The 25,602-nt window shown below is 42.3% G+C and overlaps 1 protein-coding gene across 1 annotated transcript in view; it reads left to right on the top strand.

Moving 5' to 3' along the window:
- Nucleotides 1–25,602, top strand: part of LOC124593770 (reversion-inducing cysteine-rich protein with Kazal motifs-like) — a 386,189-nt gene that overhangs the window by 336,058 nt on the left and 24,529 nt on the right. The window contains exon 16 of the mRNA XM_047132119.1: nt 9,626–10,023. Within this exon, the coding sequence (XP_046988075.1) occupies nt 9,626–10,023 (398 nt within the window). The remainder of the gene's footprint in view (nt 1–9,625; nt 10,024–25,602) is intronic.

The following is a 25,602-nucleotide window of genomic DNA, read 5'->3' as shown; positions in this document are numbered from 1 at the left end:
GCTACGCTAAACTGTCGTCTCGGCAAATGAGAGCGTATGTAGACAGTGAACCATCGCTAGCAAAGTCGGCTGTACAACTGGGGCGAGTGCTAGGGAGTCTCTCTCTAGACTAGACCTGCCGTGTGGCGGCGCTCGGTCTGCAGTCACTGATAGTGGCGACACGCGGGTCCGACGTATACTAACGGACCGCGGCCGATTTAAAGCCTACCACCTAGCAAGTGTGGTGCCCGGCGGCGACACCACAGGAAGAATTTCCGACACGGCTAGTATTATAAACTGTTCGTCTGGTGCTATGGTTAAAGTATACCGTGCGTGGCAAAATGCGGTTATCCAAAACTGGTGCCAAAGCAGTTGTGGTGCATCACGGGCCATATATGGGTTTCACGACAGTTGCAGAGATGGCTGTGGGCGAACAGACGTGCAGTGCTTGAGCAGGTGACCGCCCAGGTGCTCCAAGGGACTACCAGCAGTGTCTCCCCTACGACTGTTCAGCGAACATTGCTGCATATGGCCCTGGTGCGTGGTTCACGATGTTAATCGGTGAAGAAGGCTGCTATCTGCACGTCAGTACCGAAACAGGACGGCCACTTTGTGGCGACAGGTGGCTTTTTCGGATTAATCACGATTTATACTCCACTGACATCGGCGTGTGCGGGGTGGAACTTGTGACACAAACACCCTGCAACAGAGTTAGGGTCTGCGAATGTTTTCATGCCATTCCCTGGGTGATCTCATCACTCTGGAAGGCACAATGGACCAAAAAAGTATGCTCCTTTGTAGAGCACCATGTCCACCCCTACACTCAGTCTGTTTTCTCCTCAGCATCTACCAGCAGGACAACGCAACGTGCCACACACTACTTGGTTCTAAGAGCACCGCGATGTGTTTGCCGCACTCCCTCGCCGCCAAACTCCCCGAATTTAAACACAATCGAGAATCCGTGGACCACCTCCATTGGGCTGCTCGCACCATGAATCCTCGCAGAAGAAACTTAGGCCAACCGCAATGCCGTGGCCAGCAGTACAGTGTCACACCCTGCCAGTACCATCCAGAACTCATCCTGAAAGGCCGCGCTACAAAACGTGGATATTTAGGGTTTTGGCAGGTTTTCACATTAACGTTACCTGACCGTGTCAAAGAAAGCCTCAAGAGCGTGATTAAAATTCCGGGTGAAAGGATACCGGTGATAACATTCTTCAGTGATGGTGAAGAAGAATTGCAGGATCTGTTGACTGGAATGAACAGTCTCTCAAGTACAGAACACCGATTGAGAGTACACCAAAGAAAGACAAATGTAATGAGAAATAGCAGAATTAAGGATGGTAAGAAGCTTGATATCAAAATCTGTGACCATGAAGTAAACTAAGTTAGAAATTTTGCTATCTTTTAAGCAAAATATCCTATCACGGATGATGTGTGGAGGACATAAAAAGCGGACTAGGATAGGGAAAGTTGTGCTACTAACGTATATTGAAATTTAGATGGTCTGATAAGAAAGGAAATGAGGAGGTTCTCCGCAAAGTCGGCGCACAAATGGACATTGCACAACATTAACAAGAAGAAGAGATAGGATGATAAGTGTTAAGACATCATTCCATGATACTAAAGTGAGCTGTGTAGGGTAAATAATGTAGGGGGAAACAGACATATTGACAGTATGTAGTCAGCTGTCTATCAAGAGCTCCAAATTCACTCCGCAAAACATTTCGGCCTAGGAGCCAATTAACATCCGACGTAGAATGTATGAACTTTTATTGGCCAATTCCTACTCTCATTAACAGAAGTTCCCTAGCCACTGCTGCTTCTTGCTACAACTTTCGGAGACTTCTTTCCGCTGTTTGTCGGAAAACAACGGTGTCCAGAGCAAATTACTCGCTACTGTAAAAGCGTAGTGGGTCCAGACCACGATCCATTGAAAGAAAGACTAGCCCATAATGTCCTGGCTGAACAAAATCACCCATTCCTTCGCTATGGGAAAATGGCTGAAGCGTCCACAGTAGCGAATAGTACGAGTAGACGTGTGCGACCTGGAACAATATGTTACAACGTCCCTTTCTTTCAGTAGTGTTGTATGCCACGTGAAATTAATGTCAAATTTCACGTGTTAATATGTGACTGAATCTTTACTCAATGTAGTGTGGTGCATAATAAAGTAAGTGCACATTTGGAGAGTGTAAACCCAATTACATTGTAATTAACAGATCCATTGGGGAGGGAACAATGCACCCATAGATCATAAATTACATTGCAATACAAAGTGCTGTAAATTAAGAGTCCAAGTAATCCAAAGAAACTCACCTTGTAAAGAACAGCTGTTTCCAGTAGATCACATTCGAATTTTGTGCAGCACAAGGTGCCCATACTAACAGGGTGTAAATAAACCACTTTTATAAAATCAGATGGATGGCAGAGTGCTTCAGATAAAGAAATTATGTGTTGCAAACATTTAATAATTTCCCTATGGATGATATTTCTTCGAATTTTGTTGTGCTGGGTCGCCATTTTTAATACTAGTCGAATACTTTGTGTTCAATCATGTCAAGATTTTGCCATTTTCTGACCTTGTGGGGGCAATGAAAGTTCTAATGCCTTACATGTAAGAAATTTTCGATATTTTCAGACGAATGCCAGGAACCTTTTGCTGTGTCCAACAGTCTCTTATAAACAGAAAGGAGATTGCAGCAACGTCCATGCTTCTTAGCTTTTTTAATTTACATGTCTGTGTTAAAAATTAGATTCTCCTGACAATACTTTGTATCCTTCAATCTTGGTTGGTGGCGTTTTATGACGAGACTAGTTCGTATTTTTACACATACTCCGCTTCTTTATATTGGAATAATAAACTGTTGTTTTGTTTGCTTGCACCACTGAAGTAAGTAAAGATGTGCTGTCTCAGATATATTGAGAAGATAATTATATTATTTGTTGTTGTCTTATACCTCACTTACATTCTCTCACATGTGTTTTCTTATTTCGATATACTTTCTTTACTGATTACTCATAAAAGAGATAAATGTTCAGTTGACGTCTGTCATTTATTTTTCTTGCAGTGATATTTCAGGTTATTCGATAATCTGACTACTTCATCTCACGATTTCGAACATTATATTCCATCTTATATTTTGTCGCCTCATAGTGTGGCACAGAGTATTTACGTCATCATCATCATCATCATCATCATCATTTAAGACTGATTATGCCTTTCAGCGTTCAGTCTGGAGCATAGCCCCCTTATAAAATTCCTCCATGATCCCCTATTCAGTGCTAACATTGGTGCCTCTTCTGATGTTAAGCCTATTACTTCAAAATCATTCTTAACCGAATCCAGGTACCTTCTCCTTGGTCTGCCCCGACTCCTCCTACTGCTGAACCCATGAGTCTCTTGGGTAACCTTGCTTCTCCCATGCGTGTAACATGACCCCATCATTTAAGCCTGTTTGCCCTGACTGCTACATCTATAGAGTTCATTCCCCGTTTGTCTTTGATTTCCTCATTGTGGACACCATTATTCCCATCTACTAGTACCTGCAATCATCCTAGCTACTTTCATATCCGTAACCTCAACCTTGTTGATAAGGTAACCTGAATCCACCCAGCTTTCGCTCCCATACAACAAAGTTGGTCGAAAGTTTGAACGGTGCACAGATAACTTAGTCTTGGTACTGACTTCCTTCTTGCAGAAGAGAGTAGATTGTAGCTGAGCGCTCACTGCATTAGCTTTGCTACACCTCGCTTCCAGTTCTTTCACTATGTTGCCATCCTGTGAGAATATGCATCCTAAGTACTTGAAACCGTCCACCTGTTCTAACTTTGTTCCTCCTATTTGGCACTCAATCCGTTTATATTTCCTTCCCACTGACATTACTTTCGTTTTGGAGATGCTAATCTTCATACCATAGTCCTTACATTTCTGATATAGCTCTGAAATATTACTTTGCAAACTTTCAATCGAATCTTCCATCACAACTAAGTCATCCGCATATGCAAGACTGCTTATTTTGTGTTCACACATCTTAATCTCACCCAGCCAGTCTATTGTTTTCAACATATGATCCATAAATAATATGAACAACAGTGGAGACAGGTTGCAGCCTTGTCTTACCCCTGAAACTACTCTGAACCATGAACTCAATTTCCCGTCAACTCTAACTGGTGCCTGACTATCCATGTAACCTTTAATTGCTTGCAAAAGTTTGCCTCCTATTCCATAATGTTGTAGAACAGACAATAACTTCCTCCTAGGAACCCGGTCATATGCCTTTTCTAGATCTATAAAGCATAGATACAATTCCCTGTTCCACTCATAACACTTCTCCATTATTTGCCGTAAGCTAAAGATCTGGTCCTGACAACCTCTAAGAGGCCTAAACCCACACTGATTTTCATCCAATTGGTCCTCAACTAATACTCGCACTTTCCTTTCAACAATTCCTGAGAAGATTTTTCCCACAACGCTGATTAAAGAGATACCTCTGTAGTTGTTACAATCTTTTCTGTTTCCATGTTTAAAGACTGGTGTGATTATTGCTTTTGTCCAGTCTGATGGAACCTGTCCCGACTCCCAGGCCATTTCAATTATCCTGTGTAGCCATTTAAGACCTGACATTCCACTGTATTTGATGAGTTCCGACTTAATTTCATCCACCCCAGCTGCCTTATTGCACTGCAATCTATTGACCATTTTCTCCACTTCCTCAAATGTGATCCTATTTCCATCATCATTCCTATCCCATTCTACCTCGAAATCTGAAACATTACTGATCGTATTTTCACCTACATTGAGCAACTCTTCAAAATATTCCCTCCATCTGCCCAAGGCATACACAGGATTCACCAGCAGTTTTCCTGACCTGTCCAATATACTTGTCATTTCCTTCTTACCTCCCTTTCAAAGACTGCTAATTACACTCCAGAATGGTTTTCCAGCAGCTTGACCCATAGTCTCCAACCTGGTTCCAAAGTCTTCCCAAGATTTCTTCTTGGATGCTGCAATTATCTGTTTGGCTTTGTTTCTTTCTTCAACATAACTTTCTCTGTCTACCTGAGTTCTAGTATGTAGCCATTTTTGATGCGCCTTCTTTTTCCTTTTACAGGATGCCTTGACTGTGTCATTCCACCAAGCTGTTTGCTTCATCCTACTTTTACACACTACTGTTCCAAGACATTCTTTAGCCACTTCTAGTACTGTGTCCCTGTACCTTGTCCATTCCTTTTCCAATGACTGTAATTGACTACATTCAACAAACTGGTACCTTCGTGAGATCGCTGTTGTGTACTTGTGCCTGGTTTCCTTATCCTGAAGTTTGTCCACTCTTATCCTCCTACATATGGACCTGACCTCCTGCACTTTCAGCCTCGCAATCCCAATTTCACTGCAGATTAAATAATGATCAGTGTCATCAAAGAATCCCCTGAATACACGTGTGTCCCTCACAGCCTTCCTGAATTCCTGATCTGTTATTATATAGTCAATGACAGGTCTGGTTCCCCTGCTTTCCCAAGTATACCAGTGAATGTTCTTATGTTTAAAAGAGGAGTTTGTGATTACTAATCCCATACTGGCACAGAAATCCAAGAGTTGTTTCCCGTTCCTGTTGGCCTCCATATCCTCTCCAAATTTACCCATAACCTTTTCATACCCTTCTGTTCGATTTCCAATCCTGGCATTAAAATCACCCATGAGCATAACACTGTCCTTGTCCTTTACTCTAACAACTACATCACTGAGTGCCTCATAAAAACTATCCATCTTATCTTGATCTGCCCCTTCACAATGCGAATATACTGACACAATTCTAATTTTCTTGCTAGACACTGTCAAATCTATCCACATCAGTCGTTCGTTTACATACCTTATTACAACTACGCTGGGTTCCATTTCTTTCCTGATGTAAAGCCCTACACCCCATTGTGCTATTCCTGCTTTGACTCCTGACAGGTAGACCTTGTATTCTCCCACTTCCTCTTTTTTCTCACCCCTTACCCGAATGTCACTAACAGCTAAAACGTCCAGCCCCATCTTGCAGTCTCTGCCAGCTCTACCTTCTTCCCAGAGTAGCCCCCATTGATATTAATAGCTCCCCATCTCATTACCATTTGTTTGCCAAGTCGTATCTTAGGAGTCCCTGGTTTGTATTTACGTTTCAGTTAGAATTCAAATAGTTTGTTAGCATTGTTCAAATCATCTGGCAGTAAAAAGCAGAGGTATATCGAGCTGTGGAGCTAGTGCCACCTATCGCTTTGGGTTACACTGACGATAAAAACGTACCATTCAACTGAATATCACATTAGGCTAATATGAACACTAGCGAAAGAAGAAAATGTCCATTAAAGGCAGTATAATTAATATGTTGATGTTCATGTGTTCCACATGTGGACTGGTGGATTAATTTTTACGTCACATCTGTTGCGATATGTTGCATAGTGATAACCTGTGCGTTGCTTGTTATGACTGTTAAGTCGGAATTCGCCAGCAGCAAATAAACTGAGAATTCTGCAGCCGATAACGGACAAAGTTCTTTTTTTTTCAAATATATTGATGCTGTGGAAATATGTACAAACATGGTTTGCAATATGACGTTATTGTATCTGCTGGATTCATAAAATATTAGTGTAGAGAATATTTTGTTTTTATTGAGAACTGAAACGATGTTTTTCGTTCAGACAAGACATTGCCTATAACATATTATTATTTTTGGTATGTAGTCTCCATATCTGTCAAATATTTAAAAGAATCCACAAATAAAACAAATTAGTATTTTACTTTTTTATCGTTTTTATCATAAACTATCATCCTAAGGCACAGAAACGATGACAATATCACCCCTGCGAGTAAACAACCATGACATGAGAAATGAACTACTGTATTAACTGCTGTAAGGTCCATAATTGTGTACTGAAAGATTCAGGAATATTTGGTCATTTTTTGTTTTGTAATGAAGCACGAGTGAATGGCACATAACTTGAACCTGTCTTTAATAACAGTGTTTCTGCGTAGGATAATCATGCCAAGGTGGTGGATTCTGTTGTTAAGGATGATCATTTATTATCGAGGATAGTAGCAAAGTAAAATGATTCATTTCAGCAACTGTCGATGTTTCCAAAATTTCTGTCGTGAAATATCGCCGAATACTTGGCGCAGAGCCCACCCGACTAGCAGCGCGTCTTGTGTGCTGGACAACCTGTGGATGGTTTTTAAGGTGGTTTTCCATCTGCTTCGGCGAATGCCGGTTTGGATCCTCTTATTCCGCCTCAGTTACACCACGTCGGCGATTGCTGCGCAAACACTTTCTCCTCGTATGTGTACACCATAATTATTCTACCACGCAAACATGCAGACATTTGGGGTTACACTATTGTGGTATGAGACGTTCCAAAGGGGGGGGGGGGGGGGTTCCACTGGGGGCCGAACGGCACAACAACCCTGGTTTCGGTGTGGGGCTGCGGTGGAGTGGGTAGACTGCTTAGACTGCTGTGGCCTGCTGTGGAGTTCTGAACCACTGAGAGCCACGGCTGGACGAAGCCTCAACGAGGTTTTGGTTTTTAAGGTAAATTTGTTATACAATTGTAACGTAAAGGGGTGTAAAGAGTTGAATGGGCACGCAAATGACACATTAACAGAACAGTTTCAAATTACGGTTGGCATCAATGAACTAACACATAACATATCTAATAGAACTAAAAAGAAAAATATGAGAAGTGACATAATTAATAAATGAACGAAATAATCAGAAATTAAAACACATACTAGTAGAGGGAGCGTTTATTATTTTCTACTTAATTATTTTTTTATATTCTGTATATAAGAAAAACACCCTTCTGCTAGTGTGTTCTGATTTATTATCATTTCATTCATTTCACTGGTTAAGTGACATCTCATTTTTTGGAGTTTCTGTCAGATGTCTTTTATGTATGGTATGTTAGTTTATTGAAGCCAACCAGAATGGGAACATGTCCAATTACGGTGTGGTTTGTGTGCAGATTTGACTCTGTGCATCCTTCTATGCTGCAGTTTGTATAGCGTAGCGACATTTGCTGGTCTTACTTTGTGTCTGTATTTCTTATCTTATGTTATACCCAGACATATACTACATTGTGTACTTGATGTTTTAATGTACAGCGGCGTGAGGATGGCATCAGTAAAGTGTGGAAACCTGTAGCTTACAGAAAAATAAATAAGAACTAATGGAAAAATATGGACATTGTTTAATTTTTTCTACATAATCTTTATGTAGTTCTGTACATACTTTAGACGAAGCCAACAAGCTACTTTGTGCTGAAGTACACATTTTAAATATGCCAAAGAACCAAAGAAACTGGTACACCTGCCTAATATCGTGCAGGGCCTCGGCGGGCACGCGGAAGTGCCGGTACACGACATGGCATGGACTCATCTAATGTCTGACGTAGTGCTGGAGGGAACTGACACCATGAATCCTGAAAGGCTGTCCATAAATCCGTAAGGGCACGAGGGGATGGAGATCGTTTCCGAACAGCACATAGCAAGCGATCCCAGATACATGTCTGGGGAGCTTAGTGGCCAGCGGAAGTGTTTAAACTCAGAAGAGTGTTGCTGAAGCCACTCTGTCGCATTGTCTTGTTGGACTTGCCGAAGTCCGTTGGAATGGACAATGGACATGAATGGATGCATGTGATCAGACAGGATGCTTACGTACGTGTCACCTGTCAGAGTCGTATCTAGACTTATCAGGGGTCCCGTATCACTCCAACTGCAGACGGCCCAGACAATTACAGAGCCTCCACCAGCTTGAACAGTCGCCTGCTGACATGCAGGGTCCATGGATTCATGAGGTTTTCCCCAGACCCGTAAACGTCCATCCGCTCGATACAATTTGAAACGAGGCTCATATGACCAGCAACATGTTTCCAGTCATCAACAGTCCCATGTCGGTGTTGACGAGCCCAAGCGAGGTGTAATGCTTTGTGTCGAGCAGTCATCAAGGGTACACTGGTGGGCCTTTGGCTCGGAGGGCCCATATCTACGATGTTTCGTTGAATGGTTCGCACGCTGACACTTGTTGATGGCCGAGCACTGAAATATCCAGCAATTTGCGGAAGTGTCGCACTTCTGTCACGTTGAACGATTCTCTTCAGTCGTCGTTGGTCTCTTTGTTGCAGGATCTTTCTCCGGCCTCAGCGATGTCGGAGGTTTGATGTTTTACGAGATTCCTGATGTTCACGGTACACTAGTGAAATGGTCGTACGGGAAAATCCCCACTTCATTCCCACCTCGGAGATGCTGTGCCCCATCGCTCGTGCGCCTACTAGAATACCACATTCAAACTCACTTAATTCTTGATAACCTGCCATTGTAGCAGCAGTAACCGATCTAACAACTCGTCAGACACTTGTTGTCTTGTATCGGCGTTACCAACCGCTGCACCGTATTGTGCCTGTTTGCATATCTCTACATTTGAATACGCTTGCCTACACCAGTTTCTTTGGCGCTTCAGTGTAGTTCCATACATACCTTACATGAAGCTAAGAAGCTACTTTGTGCTGCAGCACACACTTTAAGTAGTTTACGTACACTGACAGACGCAGGTAAGGTTGGGTGTCCTCGGACGAACGTGTCGCTGAGCAGTGCGTGTGGCGGTGTGTGCAGGTGGAGCGCGCGCTGCACGTGAGCAAGGACGCGGCGCTGCCCGCGCTGACGGTGTCTGCTGTGCTGTCGGCGCTGGAGCGGCAGGTGCAGGTGTCGGAGTGCGCGGTGCGCGGCTACCTCAGCGTCGAGGCGGACCTGGTGGCCGTGGTGGAGGCGCGCCGCCGCCCGCCGCCGTCGCGCCTGCAGCTGGAGGCGTGCGCGCGCGAGGCGCTCAAGCTGGCCGCGCTGGTGCGCCGCGCCAGCCCGCGCGTGCTCAGCGAGTTGCCGCTCAGCGTGCTCGTCGCCGCCGCCGTCGCGCACGCGCCCGCCGCCGCCGCCTCCGTCGCCTCCGCGCTCGCCCCCGCCTCCGCCGCCGCGCTGACCCTCGCCGCGGCCGCCTGCGCTCTGTCGGTGCGGACGTAGTAGCGGCTGCCCGCGCCGTCGCCCCAGTATGGCTGTGTTTTGGCTGTCACTTCCCTCTGGTGAAGCTCTCTCTTCGATTTCCTTACATGTGTGTCGGAGGAAACAGTTACCATAAACGGCGAACCCTTCACCGTTAAGCTTTCGCAGTTCCGGAACCACTGTTCTCCGACTGCCGTGAAATCCTCAGAGAACAAAGTCCACGGTCGGTTTGAAACGAGAGCTGAGCACTTGTTACTCGAGTGCGCCGTGTTATCAGACAATAATACAGAATCTGCAGTCAGAAAACGTGCAGCACGGTATTCCACTGGACTCATTTACATCCAGTGCCAACAGTTGAAAGCGTTATTGTCTTCCAGTAGGTTAGAAGCAGAGTAGAAGTGCCACGTGGCTCAGTCACTGAGTTGCACGTCGGCTTCATTACCCGACGAAGCATCTTCGTTTTGCACTCGTCACAATTTTAATGCCGTGACGAATTAAGTCTGCAGTTGCTCCCTATATTACCATTTCCGTGTACTAGCTGTTGTAAGGTGTTTGCTCAATGAAGCAGCGATTCTGTGTTGGATACATTTGTCGGAGTATAGTTTTATACTGTTAATACGGCTAGAAAAGAAGAAATCGTAGTTCGTACATAAGCTACATACAAGGAGTAAGAGCCTACTCTGTAAAGGTGCCAACAGTAGTTAAAACTGTGCTCGTCTATTTACTATGAAAGTTAACTCAGATAAAAGTGAAACTCGTTACGAGTAATATGTAATTACTTATGAGCACAAGTTTGTAGGAGAATGTATTCTTCCCCGGTTGTAATGGCAAGTCGTTCAACATTTTAGATATTCCCTTTTTATATCATCTTGACGTTGTCAGAACGGCTGATAGTGAAGTCGTAGTGATCGCTCACACTAAGAGTGTAACAGCCTATGGACTTGTATTTTCTTTCTTATAACGCCGTAAGGCACTACAAGCGGAAAAATCTCAAATCTTGGTAATACTGATACCTACAGCAGTCTAAAGCTCTTTCTTCACCACTGACCATTTTCTTATTACTAGTCACTCTAACTATAACTAGTATTAGCTACAAGTCTTTAACTTCTTGCGTAAGAAATCTAAAAAGAACCCCTGCTAAAAATTATCAGTGTTGTGCGTGGCCAGTTGAAAGAAAAAAATGGTGAAACAATTTGTCAGAAGATCGCAGTTACGTTCGACTGCCACGCAAGACTTTCATCCTTTTTCATAATGTCATTTCAAAAGTAGCACTGTCAACTTCGTGATGAACGTCTACTACTCTACAGCTTCTATTAGAATCGTTGTTTATGAAGTTGAGCTTAGTTCCCGATTCACTGCATTCAGTACGGAAGCCGACTGAACTATGTCTTCTGTCTTGTGCAAGTCTTCGCAGATTATCCCTACGAGGCAGCACGGAAACTGTCACTACAGAACTCCATGCTATTTCAAGTCTCACAACAGCCACCGAACCACACAAACGTTGTATTTTAAACTCTTTACATATATTGTTACATTAATATGAGTTCCCCCTAAAAGTTTGCTGTTCAAATCAGTTGTTCTTTTTTATGTTTGTAATTTCTTTAACGAGTAGACTAAAATTTAGTATTGTTTTCAAGTTACTTACATATACAAGTACTTGCATACAATACAGACGGTGGCGAAGAATATTTACTTAATTTTCGAAGCAGTTTCATGATACGCCGTCAAAAATGAGTCAAGTGGTAATGATCAGTTAGAGTCAAAGAACAAACATTAAAACAATGTTTTTATAAGTGAACTGTTCTAACAAAGAGACATTTTGTCCTACACAATGATATCGTCCATTAAACAACGAAGAAACAAGTAGAACTAATACACTATGGTCAAAATGCCTATGAAGCTGTTCACTGACAGTACTCTGTCTTCATTTTTAATTTATTCTCTTCCAGTGATATTCACATTAATACCAAAGATTTAACCGAAGACGAACTTTTTCAGGTACAAATGTGTTATTTTTAATCTGCCAACGCAAGGCGTTGGTATTTATACACAATATGAATTGGAGAATTTTTGTAGAAAGTCATTTGAAACGAATATTTTGTTGATTGTATCAGATATTGCTAGTCCTGTTTGTGAATTAAAATGATTTTCTATGTAAAACTTACATTTATGTAAATTCTAAAGCTGTTTAATTCTCCATGTTATTAATTTTTATTAAATATAGAGTCATATGTATCAACGCTGAAAGATTTTTTAAGAACCTGCATAAAAACAAAAGTTAAATCAACACCTAATCAGCTGATCGTAAGTTACAAATATTTCAGCTGTATTACCCTAGTAAGCCATCAGCAGGTGAATATACTACCCCATTGATGGAGCCCAGGTCCTGACACCATAAATGTCTTATCAGTGTCCATGGTAATTGGCTTATGTTTCTCAAACAACGCAGTAGTTTGGAAAGCAGTACTGTTGTTACATTTGAACCAAAAACTAAGTTTTAAGCTGAAATTAATAGTTAATTTTTGTGTACATTATATCTAAACACAGTAAAATACCCAGTAAATTATTGTCATTAGATCTCATAACAAAGTACCGACTCAAAAGTTACTGATGTCATATATTTTTGCTCAATTTTTCATTGTCCAAAGCCCTTTCTCTAATATTACGATGTAGATATTTAAAGTTGTTATTAATGTGAAATATAGCAAGATTTATATTGTTTCAGTTTTATGATACAAATAAACTCATATACTCTTTGTACGTATGTTTCTATCTTATTATCGTATAATAAATTTCACATTGTTTTATATTATCACATAAAACTTTTATGAATGGATCGTAGCGGTGTACCGAGCAGCACGTATCTTTCACCCTCATGTTCTGTTCCGTCGTTACTAACTTTTCTGTATCTCTTCTAACCTCTACCTGTTTTATGGTGATGTGTATCGTGCAAAAACTTTCAGTGAAAAGTTCCACTCATGAAATTCGGGACTGCAGTACATCCTAAAAAGCTCTTCAAACATTTTATTGAACGGTTTCAGTTTTACGGAAGAAATGTATGAGTGAACGCTTACGCTTACGTGGACACTACAATTATCAGTAACATCATTGAAGTTACGAGAAGAATGAGGATAAAGTACTAGAACTAAAATGAATTAATAAAAGCGAAATACTTACCACGAAAGAGATGCTTGAATTAAAACGTTGCTCTCACATACGTTAACCATTTAAGTGAGCATGACTGATTTATCTGTTCATGGACTACCCGTTTTTAATGGATTCGACGGATATATCCGTCCGTGGAATTATTTAGGTTGCAGTTATCATGAGTGACGATTTTCTGGCTGGCATGTGCTATAAAGCTCTTATTGGGTAGGTGCATAAGTTCGTAGCGTTTTTGCATAAGTTTAATAAACGCAACATATACACATAACAGAGACTTTAGCAATCAATAATATATTTTCTTTCACTATTTACAACAGTCTGCCGACAATGGGGTGACTTCTCGATTCCGCCATTGTGAAAATCACGTGTTTCGAGGCGAAGAAGTCCTCGAGCCATGTTCAGAGTCCATTTTTATCCGGAAAGGAAGTCGCTTGAAAAGAAAGGAAAGGTGAAAACCTGAGGGTGCAATATCGGATGAGTAAGGTGTAGAAAGACTTCTAACCCCAACTCCTGTATTGTGTTTTTTGGCAGTCTGTCATAATGCGAGCGTCGTTACCGTGGAGTAGCGCTTCACGCAATCTTAACTCCTCGTTGTTCTTGGACTGTGTCTGCAAGACGTCTTAGTTGTTGACAATAAATGTCAGAAGTGATGGCTGCACCAATGAGAAGCATTTCGTAGTACACCACGGGTCGTTGTTCCGCCACATGCATAAAGTCAGCTTTTGCGGATGTGCACATGCCTTTGTACGGAGAGTTGCTGAACTGTTTGACTCAACCACTATTAAGTTATCCTTAGGTTAGCATAAAGACACCATTTCTCGTCTCCAGTAAATAGACAAAATAGGAATGGTCGGTGTTGTTCGCTAGCCTTTTGATGACGAACAAGCAGAGAAGCACATATGACCACACGCTGATTGTTGTGATTTCGGGTTAGAGCATGTGGTACACACACATCAAATTTTTGAAACTTGCCCATTGCATGCAAATGTCGCATTTCTTGCCGTGCACGGTCCAATGGCATTATTCCCGTACACGGCGCAAATGTTTCTGACGGCGCCACTGCGGTCATCCCTCCATTGAACACAAACAGAACAACCGGAACTCCATTTTCTAGAGTCCTCAACTCCAGTCACTGGCTCCAAATGATAAAATGACAATGTGTGATCTAAAATAGCAACTGTTAACAACAAATAAAACCTGAATACCAACATGCATAACAAAAATCATAGGAAATTATAAAATGGTTCAAATGGCACTGAACACTATGGGACTTAGCTTCTGAGGTCATCAGTCCCCTAGAACTTAGAACTACTTAAACCTAACTAACCTAAGGACATCACACACATCCATGTCCGAAGCAGGATTCGAACCTGCGACCGCAGCGGTCGCGCGGGACCAGACTGAAGCGCCTAGAACAGCTCGGCCACTCCGGCCGACTAGGAAATTATACACCAATTTAATGGTTAGTGCTTCCTTCTCTACATAGTAACTCTTGTGAATCAAGATAACTTTTCTTATTATGTGAAAGCTGTTCTGTTTTTATTTTGCTCTTTATTGTTTATATTTTAAGGAGACATATTACGATGGTCATTAGAAAAGAAAATAACTTCATGATTTGTTTTGGAGCTTGGTCATGATTGTTCGGAAGAGGTTGTTGTATTTTCCTCGAAAATAATAGACTATTCCGTCTCTCGTTGGCAAACTGACGAGTAGTAACATCGACGTTTTCAGTACAAGGCAACAAAACAAAATGCAGTTTGATGACTTCATGAAAAATGGAGAAGTGAAGAAGGTTAAGTACATTACGACGCACAGAAACCGACAAAATATGTATTGGAATGCAAGAGGGACGAGCTGACGGTCAGTACGATCTACGACGATACATTTCTAAAAGTAAAATCAAAGAATAGCATCTTAGAAAAGCCAAGTTTTGTCATGAATTACAACGAGAATATGGGATGCATGGATAGGGCGATTCCCAATTGCGATGCTACCAAATGGCCGCGAGCAGACTGATATATATATATATATATATATATATATATATATATATATATATATATATATATATATATATATATATATATATATATATATATATATATATATATATCATCAGAAGCTTTTTGACCATTTATTTGATGCTGCATGTTTTGTACGTAAGTCTTCCATAATAAACGGGAAGGTAAAAACATTAGATTGGAATTCATGATTATGGTCGGGGAACAATTAGCCGTATCCTCTCCACATACAGGGTTATCAATTGGGCGCCCACTGCGAGTACTAAGGGCGTTTCGTATTACCAGCAGAAAATTTTCCAGTATTTTAGCCTGCGCAACGAAGAGAAGACCAGCAAGGGGGCATGTTTTGCGCAAGAAAAGAAGCCTTCGGAATGAGACATCTGATTGATGTGAAGAATGTGAAATTTCTTTCTGTTCAGCATCGTGCATTAATATATTTTGCACAAAACATGACCTGTAATTACGTGAAAATAAAATTTCATTGTCCCCTTTATTATATTCCGTCCTACTCCACTTTAGTTTCGACCCATAGACTGAAATCAAAAAGAAGTATTTTAATGAGTGATAAAGGCACGCTACTCGACTGCGCCATCTAGTGCCAGGGAAAATTATCCACTGAGGCAGAGGAGCGCACACGAAAACTGCACACTTAAGTGATTGAAGAAATAATGAAGAAGTAGAAAGAAAATTGGAACCGGAAAAAACGTGTCAGAGGACTAAATTAAGAAAAGAAAAGGATAGTTTGGAATTACAGAAGAAGATAGCTTGTATGAGGAGAATGATTCTAGTAGCTGATACGGAAATGAAATCTGTACTGAAGCACTGATAGGAAATGAATCGTAGACAATGAAAAATTACCGAGTATATAGGATCCCTGATACATTTTTAACGGCCACTGTCTTTTCTATATTTAAGATAGGGGAAAGAAATAAATCCACAAACTACAGAGGTATAAGTGCACTGGTCTGGACGGCTTTCAGACACTCCGCAGTGGAGAGCCGTAGGAAGAATGGAAGGACAGTCGCAGACTGATGTGGCCCGATGGTTTAATGTGAATCTGTTCGGAGCAGCCACAGCCTGCGCTGTATGCGCCCGCGCTTTGTCGTGTAAAATGATGGGTGGGTTGCGCAGAAGGTGTTGGTGCTTCTTTCGCAAAGCTGGTCGCAGGTGATGCTCCGAAAACGGACAGTAATACTGTGCACTGACGGTCTGCCGTGGAGGAACGTAGTGCGTTAGGATAACACCGTCACAGTCGAACGCGAGAATCACCATCACTTTCACTATACTGGGGCTCTGGAGCCTCACCTGCGACCAGCTTTGCGAAAGGAGCGGCGACACTTTCTGCGCAACTCGCCCATCACTTCGCACGACAATGCGCGGGCGCATACAGCGCAAGCTGTGGCCGCTCTGCTCGGTCGATGGGACTGGGAAGTACTGTACCATCCACCATACTCCCCGGACTTAAGTCCCTGTGACTTTGATTGGATTCCGAAGTTGAAGGAACCACTTCGTGGCATTCGCTTCAGAACTGTTCCAGAGATCAGACAGCCAGTAGACCGCTCCAATCGCACCACCAACAGAACAGGCTCTGCTAACGGTACACCAGGCCTTCCATATTGCTTGTGACGGGTTCTACACGACACTGGTGACTACTTTGAAGAACATGTGAAGACATGTAACCCTTTTGTATCGGTTGTGAATAAATAGTTGCCACTATTAAAGTTCCATATCGTATTTGAAAGAGTATTTATTTATGACCGTACAGTGTAAAGTCGAAGAGTTACTCGACGTGAGAGAAAGAAGAGGCAATTGTATTGTCTCCTTTTTTTTAGGGAAAGCTCGCGAGATATTTCTGTTATTGTCACGCTACTTCATATGGCGTCCTACGGATCGGAGCGTGGAATGTCAGATCCCTTAATCGGGCAGGTGGGTTAGAAAATTTAAAAAAGGAAATGGATAGGTTAAAGTTATATATAGTGGGAATTAGTGAAGTTCGGTGGCAGGAGGAACAAGACTTCTGACCAGGTGACTACAGGGCTATAAACACAAAATCAAATAGGGGTAAGGCTCGAGTAGGTTTAATAATGAATAGGAAAATAGAAATGTGGGTAAGCTACTACAAACAGCAGAGTGAACGAATTATTGTGGCCAAGATAGATACAAAGCCCACACCTACTACATTAGTACAAGTTTATATGCCAACTAGCTCTGCAGATGACGAAGAAATTGAAGAAATGTGTGATGAAATAAAAGAAATTATGCAGATAGTGAAGGGGACGAAAATTTAATAGTCATGGGTGACTGGAATTCGAGTGTAGGAAAAGGGAGAGAAGGAAACGTAGTAGGTGAATATGGATTGGGGCTAAGAAATGAACAACAAAAGCAAAACGAGGCTAATGGAATGTAGTCGAATTAAGTCGGGTGATGCTGAGGGAATTAGATTAGGAAATGAGACACTTAAAGTAGTAAAGGAGTTTTGCTATTTGGGGAGCAAAATAACTGATGATGGTCGAAGTAGAGAGGATATAAAATGTAGACTGGCAATGGCAAGGAAAGCGTTTCTGAAGAAGAGAAATTTGTTAAAATCGAGTATTGATTTAAGTGTCAGGAAGTAATTTCTGAAAGTATTTGTATGGAGTGTAGCCATGTATGGAAGTGAAACATGGACGATAAATAGTTTGGACAAGAAGAGAATAGAAGCTTTCGAAATGTGGTGCTACAGAAGGATGCTGAAGATTAGATGGGTAGATCACATAACTAATGAGGAAGTATTGAATAGGTTTGGGGAGAAGAGAAGTTTGTGGCACAACTTGACCAGAAGAAGGGATCGGTTGGTAGGACATGTTCTGAGGCATCAAGGGGTCACCAATTTAGTGTATGAGGGCAGCGTGGAGGGTAAAAATCGTAGAGGGAGACCAAGAGATGAATACACTAAGCAGATTCAGAAGGATGTAGGTTGCAGTAGGTACTGGGAGATGAAGAAGCTTGCACAGGATGGAGTAGCTTGGAGAGCTGCATCAAACCAGTCTCAGGACTGAAGACCACAACAACAACAACAACTTCATATTATTGACAATTCATTGCCGTCAGCAGTATATTCTTCTGCTGCCGTCTATATATTAGGCCTATACCTATATTAGGCTCATGTCCATCTTTAGTCGCCACCATATGTCTGTCTTTCCTTTGGGTTTTGTATTGTAAAGCCATATTTGCAATCCTTGTTTCTTCAATTCGTTCTGTCTAATTTTGTTTATGTTTTCCTATTTTCTCGTTTACTGCAAAAAATGGTTCAAATGGCTCTGAGCACTATGGGACTCAACTGCTGAGGTCATTAGTCCCCTAGAACTTAGAACTAGTTAAACCTAACTAACCTAAGGACATCACAAACATCCATGCCCGAGGCAGGATTCGAACCTGCGACCGTAGCGGTCTTGCGGTTCCAGACTGCAGCGCCTTTAACCGCACGGCCACTTCGGCCGGCCGTTTACTGCAAAAATAATCAGTGCTTGACTAGTATTTTCATTATAATTCCTGTCTTACTTAATGGAGCCGGCCGGTGTGGCCGAGCGGTTCTAGGCGCTACAGTCTGGAACCGCGCTACCGCTACGGTCGCAGGTTCGAATCCTGCCTCGGGCATGGATGTGTGTGATGTCCTTAGGTTAGTTAGGTTTAAGTAGTTCTACCTTCTAGGGGACTGATGACCTCAGAAGTTATGTCCCATAGTCCTCAGAGCCATTTGACACATTTTGAACTTAATGGAACCATCGACTGGTCATAAAAGTTTTATTTCAGCTGGCTTAACGTGGCTACAATCATTTCATAGTCCTCACTGCCATACAGCGGAAGAGGTACAGCTATTAAATTATTCAATTTCTTTTTTTTTCTGTGTATTTTTTAGTACTATGGTTATAGTTCCACATATACTGTGATATTTTTGTAATTTAATGCCTGCAGTCATATCTTCCTTAAAAGTTATATAACTCCCTAGGTGACAGACGTGCAGAACATATTTCAAAATCTGAAGTTCATTTACACTTCGTTTAGTACTGAGTATTTCAAATGGGATGGCACTGTCTTAGTTTTATTTACTACTGCTCTAAAATTAAGATTCTTGCCAATCAAAAAGTTTAAAAGATAAACTGATTTTTGTAGTTCGTTTGCAGAATTTGCCATTAAAACAACATCGTCAGTATTCTACATAATAGTACATTAATTCCTATTTATATAGATTCCTGTTGTCATTTCTCTTCGTTTCTCATTATCTGTTGCACAGTAAATATGTTATCGCTACATGACCTTCCGCCGCTTTGTTCTCCAAACTGTAACACGTCTGTAATGACCCTCAGTCTGTTGTTTGTTACACATGAATACACTAATACTGTGTAGGCAGTGTTTAGAGTGCTCATACCTCCATAATTTTCATGCGATACCGTTTTTTAAACAGTGGCAAAACTTCAGCTGTAAGAGAATGTTCTGGAAAATTAGTATTTCGCCAACATGTATTGATCATATGCACAGTTATAAACTTAAGCAGTAAATCTATTATGTTTAATCAGTTCTACAACAATAATCCCGTCAGGTTCTGGGAAGTTTTTAAATTTTTGTTTCGTAATTACATCTTCTATTTCTTGTATGGTGATTGAATGAATTGACATAATCAGTAGCGCTTTAATAAAAACTCCTTGCCTGTCGGTTACATCATAGCGTCTCTTAATGTTCTTTCCAATGTTCCTGAGTTAACGTTTATCTGTGCTACATATTTACCAGATAAATTGAAGTGTCATAATATTTCCAGAGTGGAGTCTTGTTTGCCTTATAATTTACCCCAGTTACACGAGCCTTTGTTATTAGTGATTTGCTTTGTTTCTAATCACTATGTAGTTTTCCCTTGTTTGATCATTCATAGATAGTAGCAAATATTCGTACGCTCTTTGTATTTATTTAATTATTGCGTCAGTTTAAGCCCTTTTCTTTTCTTTGACATTTAGATTGCTTTCCTATGCCTTCAGCTGCTGCATTATGTAGATAGCATTTGGTGCAAAATATGTGAAGCTGAAGGATCAGACAGCTTCGCACACAGTATATATATTTAAAATTGCCAACAGAGTAGGATTCAGACCTATTTCTCTCGACTAATAGTGACATTAATACCAGGTAAAGCGAACTGAACATCTGCCCCGAGTGGCAGCACCGTCGAGTTTACACACGACAAGTAGGCTTGGGTGATACTAACTCAGTACACTCCAGTACCCTAATGAGGGGAACGCTATCACACGACACTCCGCTATAGATCAGTGACCTACGTTGCACCACGATTAGACACTGACAGGTATATTTGTTTGAAAATCCTCCTCTCATACTCTGAAAACACTAAGTCACAGTTCACTAAACATGGTGCGGCGCTTAAATCCGGACAAATTTCGATTGGAATTTCCCGCCATATCGTAGTTCCGCCGGAGGTCGCTATTGGTGTTCTTGAAAGCCATAGGCGTCTAGTAAACAGTCAGAAGCTCAAAATGGCCGACATGTTACGGGCAAGTGCGGAGTACAACCGAAGAAGACCGAGATTATCGAAAGTCTTCGCGCTGGGCGCTCACCCATGGAAGTAGTTCGATTCTTCTGGTACCGAGATTTAGTGTTTAGGATATCGTGGCCAAGTATAATGCTTAGGAGAAGTCTGGGGAAGGTCCCACTAACCCAGCGAGGAGACCTTATTCGAGGAAACCGTGTCACGAGCTGCGGCAGTCATCGAAAAGGCTCAGGCGATGATTTCGGAGAACCCGGGAAATCGGTGAGGAAATTAGAGTCAGTATTGAATGTCAGAGAGCGAGGAGGACCTCATATGAGCCATTTTGTCCATTTTGGATAACGTTGACGTGTTATGGTCAAAGCAATTCTGGCCCCCGAACAGCGCGGATTTGAACACCCTCGACTACTATGTTTGAGGCACAGTCGAAAGAGTTATCAATAAGACGAGGCAAACAACGTCGCATCTGTACGCGCAGCTATCGAAGCAGCATTCGCGAATAGGGACAGCGCTGTTTTACAGAGTACGTGCGATTGCTTCAGAAGATTGGAGATTGTCGTTGCGGCTGAAGGTTGTTATATTGAGTAATGGTATTCTTGAAAAATGCCACAACTAACATGTAAAATGATTTTCATTTCTATTTGTATTTCGTTTTAGTAAATTTGCTGTTTAAAAAACGTCTCACTTGTCCGGATCTAAGCGCCGCACCCTGTATATAACTCCCAATTTCTCCTGAATAAACAGTGACAACTTCAAATATAATGCTTGATTTTTATGTAAAAATTTTTAAACTTGTGTACCTTTGTTCGTAATACCGCTGAAACTGATGCCATCCATATCATTATGGAACAGTTATTTTCCTTCTAGATACCTGAATCCCCATTGCTCAGCATTGTTTCCTCCTACTGTAAATTACATACACGCAATTTCAACTGTTTGCTTGCAAGTTGCGCCATCACTAACACCTATTTCTCCTTCTCATCAACAGTATATTTTATGATTTCCATTTGAAACTGTCGCAGCTACCTGCCAACGCATTTTCCACAGTCACTTTCCATTCTTGCCCTGTGAGGGAACAACGAGTGCTACGTTGAACTGCAACGTAGCTGCACCTAGTCACTGATCGAGTTATTTGTCGCCAAGGTCGACTCTACGGTTAGGTTTGTCTAGAAATACCAGCGAAGATGTCTTACTTCGTCATTCAATCTGCATCTACATCTACATACATTCCCTGCTAGGGACCGTACTGTGTATGTAGAGAGTACCTTTTGCCGTTGTTTACATTGTTAGTTGGTTCAAATGGCTCTGAGCACTATGGGACTCAACTTCTGAGGTCATTAGTCCCCTAGAACTTAGAACTACTTAAACCTAACTAACCTAAGGACATCACACACATCCATGCCCCAGGCAGGATTCGAACCTGCGACCGTAGCGGTCTCGCTGTTCCAGACAAGCGCCAGTACCGCACGGCCACTTCGGCCGGCTACATTGTTAGTAATTCCCTTTCCTGTCACACTCGTAAATGGATATTGGCTTCGTCCTCCTTATGCAAGAGGTGTTTTCGTAGCAATTTAAGTTCAACGAGAAGAAACAAAAATTTTGAAATGGAAATTTGTGGTAAGTGTTATGGGGCCAAACTACTGAGGTCATCGGTCCCTAAGCTTACACACTACCTAACCTAACTTAAACTAAGTTACGCTAAAGACAACACACACACACCCACGCCCGAGGGAGGGACTCGAACCTCCGACGGGACCAGCCCGAGAACCGTGAGAAGGCGCCTTAGACCGCACGGCTACCCCGCGCGGCAAAATTTTAAAGTTTACCGATGACACTGCAATACTGTCGGAGGCGGCAAATAATATGGTAGAACTGTTGAATGGAACGGACAGAGTGTTCAAAAGATGTTCTAAGACGAGAATCAGTAAAAGTAAAGCAAGAATAATAGACTGTAATCGAGTAAACTCACGGGATTTTGCAGGAGTTTCAGTAGGGAACGAGACACTTCATATATCCTTCTATGTGAATACCGGGCCCACGTCCGTTACACAGTCCACAAACATTTAGAAAAGCTCTTGCCCAGTTTATGAATAACACTACTTTCAGGCAGCTGTGGTACACACATTCCGTCTCAGGGCGTACCGGGGTGGCGACAGGACGTGCATCCGGGGTCTGTTTAAATTAACCATGCCAAATCTGTCCACATCCGTGCTGATCCTGCACACACACGCGACAAAGGCACAAAAGAAAAGAAGAAGAAATGAAAAACTAAAAGTATGCGATTTTCTCTACTTGGTCAGAAAAATAACTGATAATGACAGAAGAAGAGAGGGTATAAAATTTAGACTGGGCTATAGTAACGAAAGCATATGTGAAACAGAGGAATTTCTTAATATCGAATGTAAATATTAATAAATCTTTCTGAAGGTACTTCCCTGAAGTGTTGCCTTGTACGGAAATGAAACATGGATGACAGAAGTTCCAGCAAGAAAAGAATAGAAATTAAGGAATGTGGAGTTATAGAAGAATGCTGAGGATTACATGGGTAGAGAACGTCACTTACATGGAGGTGACAAATGAAAATGGGGGAAAAAGAAATTTATAGCACAACTTGACATAAGAAGTGATCGATTGATAGGACACATTCCGGGGTAGTGAGAAATTGTCAGTCTAGTATTCGATGTGTGTTTGGAAGGGGTGGGGGGGGGGGGGGGTTGGGGGGAATTGTGGAAAGGAGGCAGGATAAAATCGTATGGTCAGATGGCTCTAAGCACTATAGGACTTAAGATCTGAGGTCATCAGTCACCGAGACATAGAACTACTTAAACCTAACTAACCTAAGGATATCACATACATCCATGCCCGAGGCACGATTCGAACCTGCGACCGTAGCAGCAGCGCGGATCCGGACTGAAGCGCCTAGAACCGCTCGGTCACAGCGGCCGGCGACAAAATTGTAGAGAACGACCAACGGATGAACACAGTAGGCGGGTTCAAAGGGATGCAGGTTGCTAGGCTGCAGTGGTTATTCGGTGATGAAGAGGCTTGCACAAGGAGAGTGTGGAGAGTTGCAGCATACCAGTCTTCAGAATGAAGACCACAGTAACTACAACAGTTTTACCTGGCCGATGTTAGGCACACTTCGTTACACTGCGGAAGGGCTGATACAGCTTTTTAAATACCTGTTAACTACGGACTTACTGTTTTCCCTGTAGAATTATTGTGTAGCTTGTTACATGTATATTGTTACCACTGTTGGTATCTGAACGCATTCATGCTTGATATCCAGGTACGTATTTCGACATACAGATACCAGAGGCGCCATCCACCTTCCGGAAAACCATTATGTTTTACCTCTGTCAGAAGGTTTATTCAAATTTTAATCGCCTTGTTGCTGCTGCTGGAACAGGAAGTTGGGCGTGAATGCGCTGGCGGGTTCCATGGCAAGACAGGCAGTCCCCAGCGCTGGCTGGCTCCGAGGGATCGCATTGACGAGTCCTTTGTGGCTGTACGGTGACTGTGAAACGGCGCGCCCAATAACCTTGGGCTTACGCTCAGCTGGGTGATTGGAGGTAATCCGCGCATTCATGTCAAAGAGCGGCGGTCCCCCTCGCACAATCTGCTCCCACGCTGCCAGGAATTCGTCGCCGCTCCCCGCACACAGATGGGTTTCCTTTTTTTCTCTTTCCGTCTCTCTCTCTCTCTCTCTTTTTTTTATGCGGTCCCGGCTGACACCCGACACGGGTCGCCGGGGCCGCCTGTCATACTTGGAACAGCACAGCCGCCCCCGTAGTCTACTGCATGGCGGGCAGGGGACTGGAGAGGGGCGTAGAGCTGGTAAATTTAACCACTGTCCCCTTCTCGGTTTCTTCTCTGTGCTGTGACACTGCCACTGGGTCACTGTAGAACATTAAAAATAGTACGTATCCCATATATTGCCCACTAAACATCTACCTCTATGGAGAGACATCTACGAAAAAAAAAAAAATCCTGACGAGTAATTTTTGAAAAGTTTATTATTACTTTTCTAGTTTAATCCACATTTTTCAGTTATGAAAAAAAATGGCTCTGAGCACTTTGGGAATTAACATCTATGGTTATCAGTCCCCTAGACCTTAGAACTACTTAAACCTAACTAACCTAAGGATATCACACAACACCCAGTCATCACGAGGCAGCGAAAATCCCTGACCCCGACGGGAATCGAACCCCGGAACCCGGGCGCGGGAAGCGAGAACGCTACAGCACGACCACGAGCTGCGGACTTCAGTTATGAATGTTGCTGTATTCAGTGCACAAGACTTGTTGGCAATAACACTCCCAACGCCAAAAATTATTGAATCACACGATACATTTCGGACCCCTGTGTCTATCATAACTCATAAAGTCTAAATCATTTACACACTGTTGCTTCTGGTCTTCAGCGAGGTAGTGTGAAATATATGCCCCAAAATATCAGGAAACAAAATTAGCGCCATAACATCAGAAAACATTGATTTATGCAATCTGCAACTGAACATTTTGAACTCAAGGCGCACACTTGTTTGTACACGTCGAAACACAGATAATACGAGACGACCAAAGATGATGCTCAATACGATATTACAGTGCGTGCGTTGTTGAGAACGATGCTATGTTCCTTCGAAAATGCATCGACTTTCAATTATAATGTCCTCCCCTGTACGGGAATTACTTAATGTGTCTGCGACTGCAAGTTGTGACGCAGGAACTACGACGTATGGAATTTTGGGTCTGGTAGTGACTAGGGATCGAATAACTAATGGGGTAAAGGTGACCGCTCACTTGAAACGGGAAATCCGGGTGCAAGTCACGATGCGGCAGAGATTTTCGTTGTCGTTATTCCTTTGTACAGCTGATTGTTG

Source organism: Schistocerca americana, chromosome 2 (genome assembly GCF_021461395.2).
Source record: "Schistocerca americana isolate TAMUIC-IGC-003095 chromosome 2, iqSchAmer2.1, whole genome shotgun sequence".
Classification (NCBI taxonomy): Eukaryota; Metazoa; Arthropoda; class Insecta; order Orthoptera; family Acrididae; genus Schistocerca; species Schistocerca americana.
This window is presented reverse-complemented; position numbering and strand designations above follow the sequence as displayed.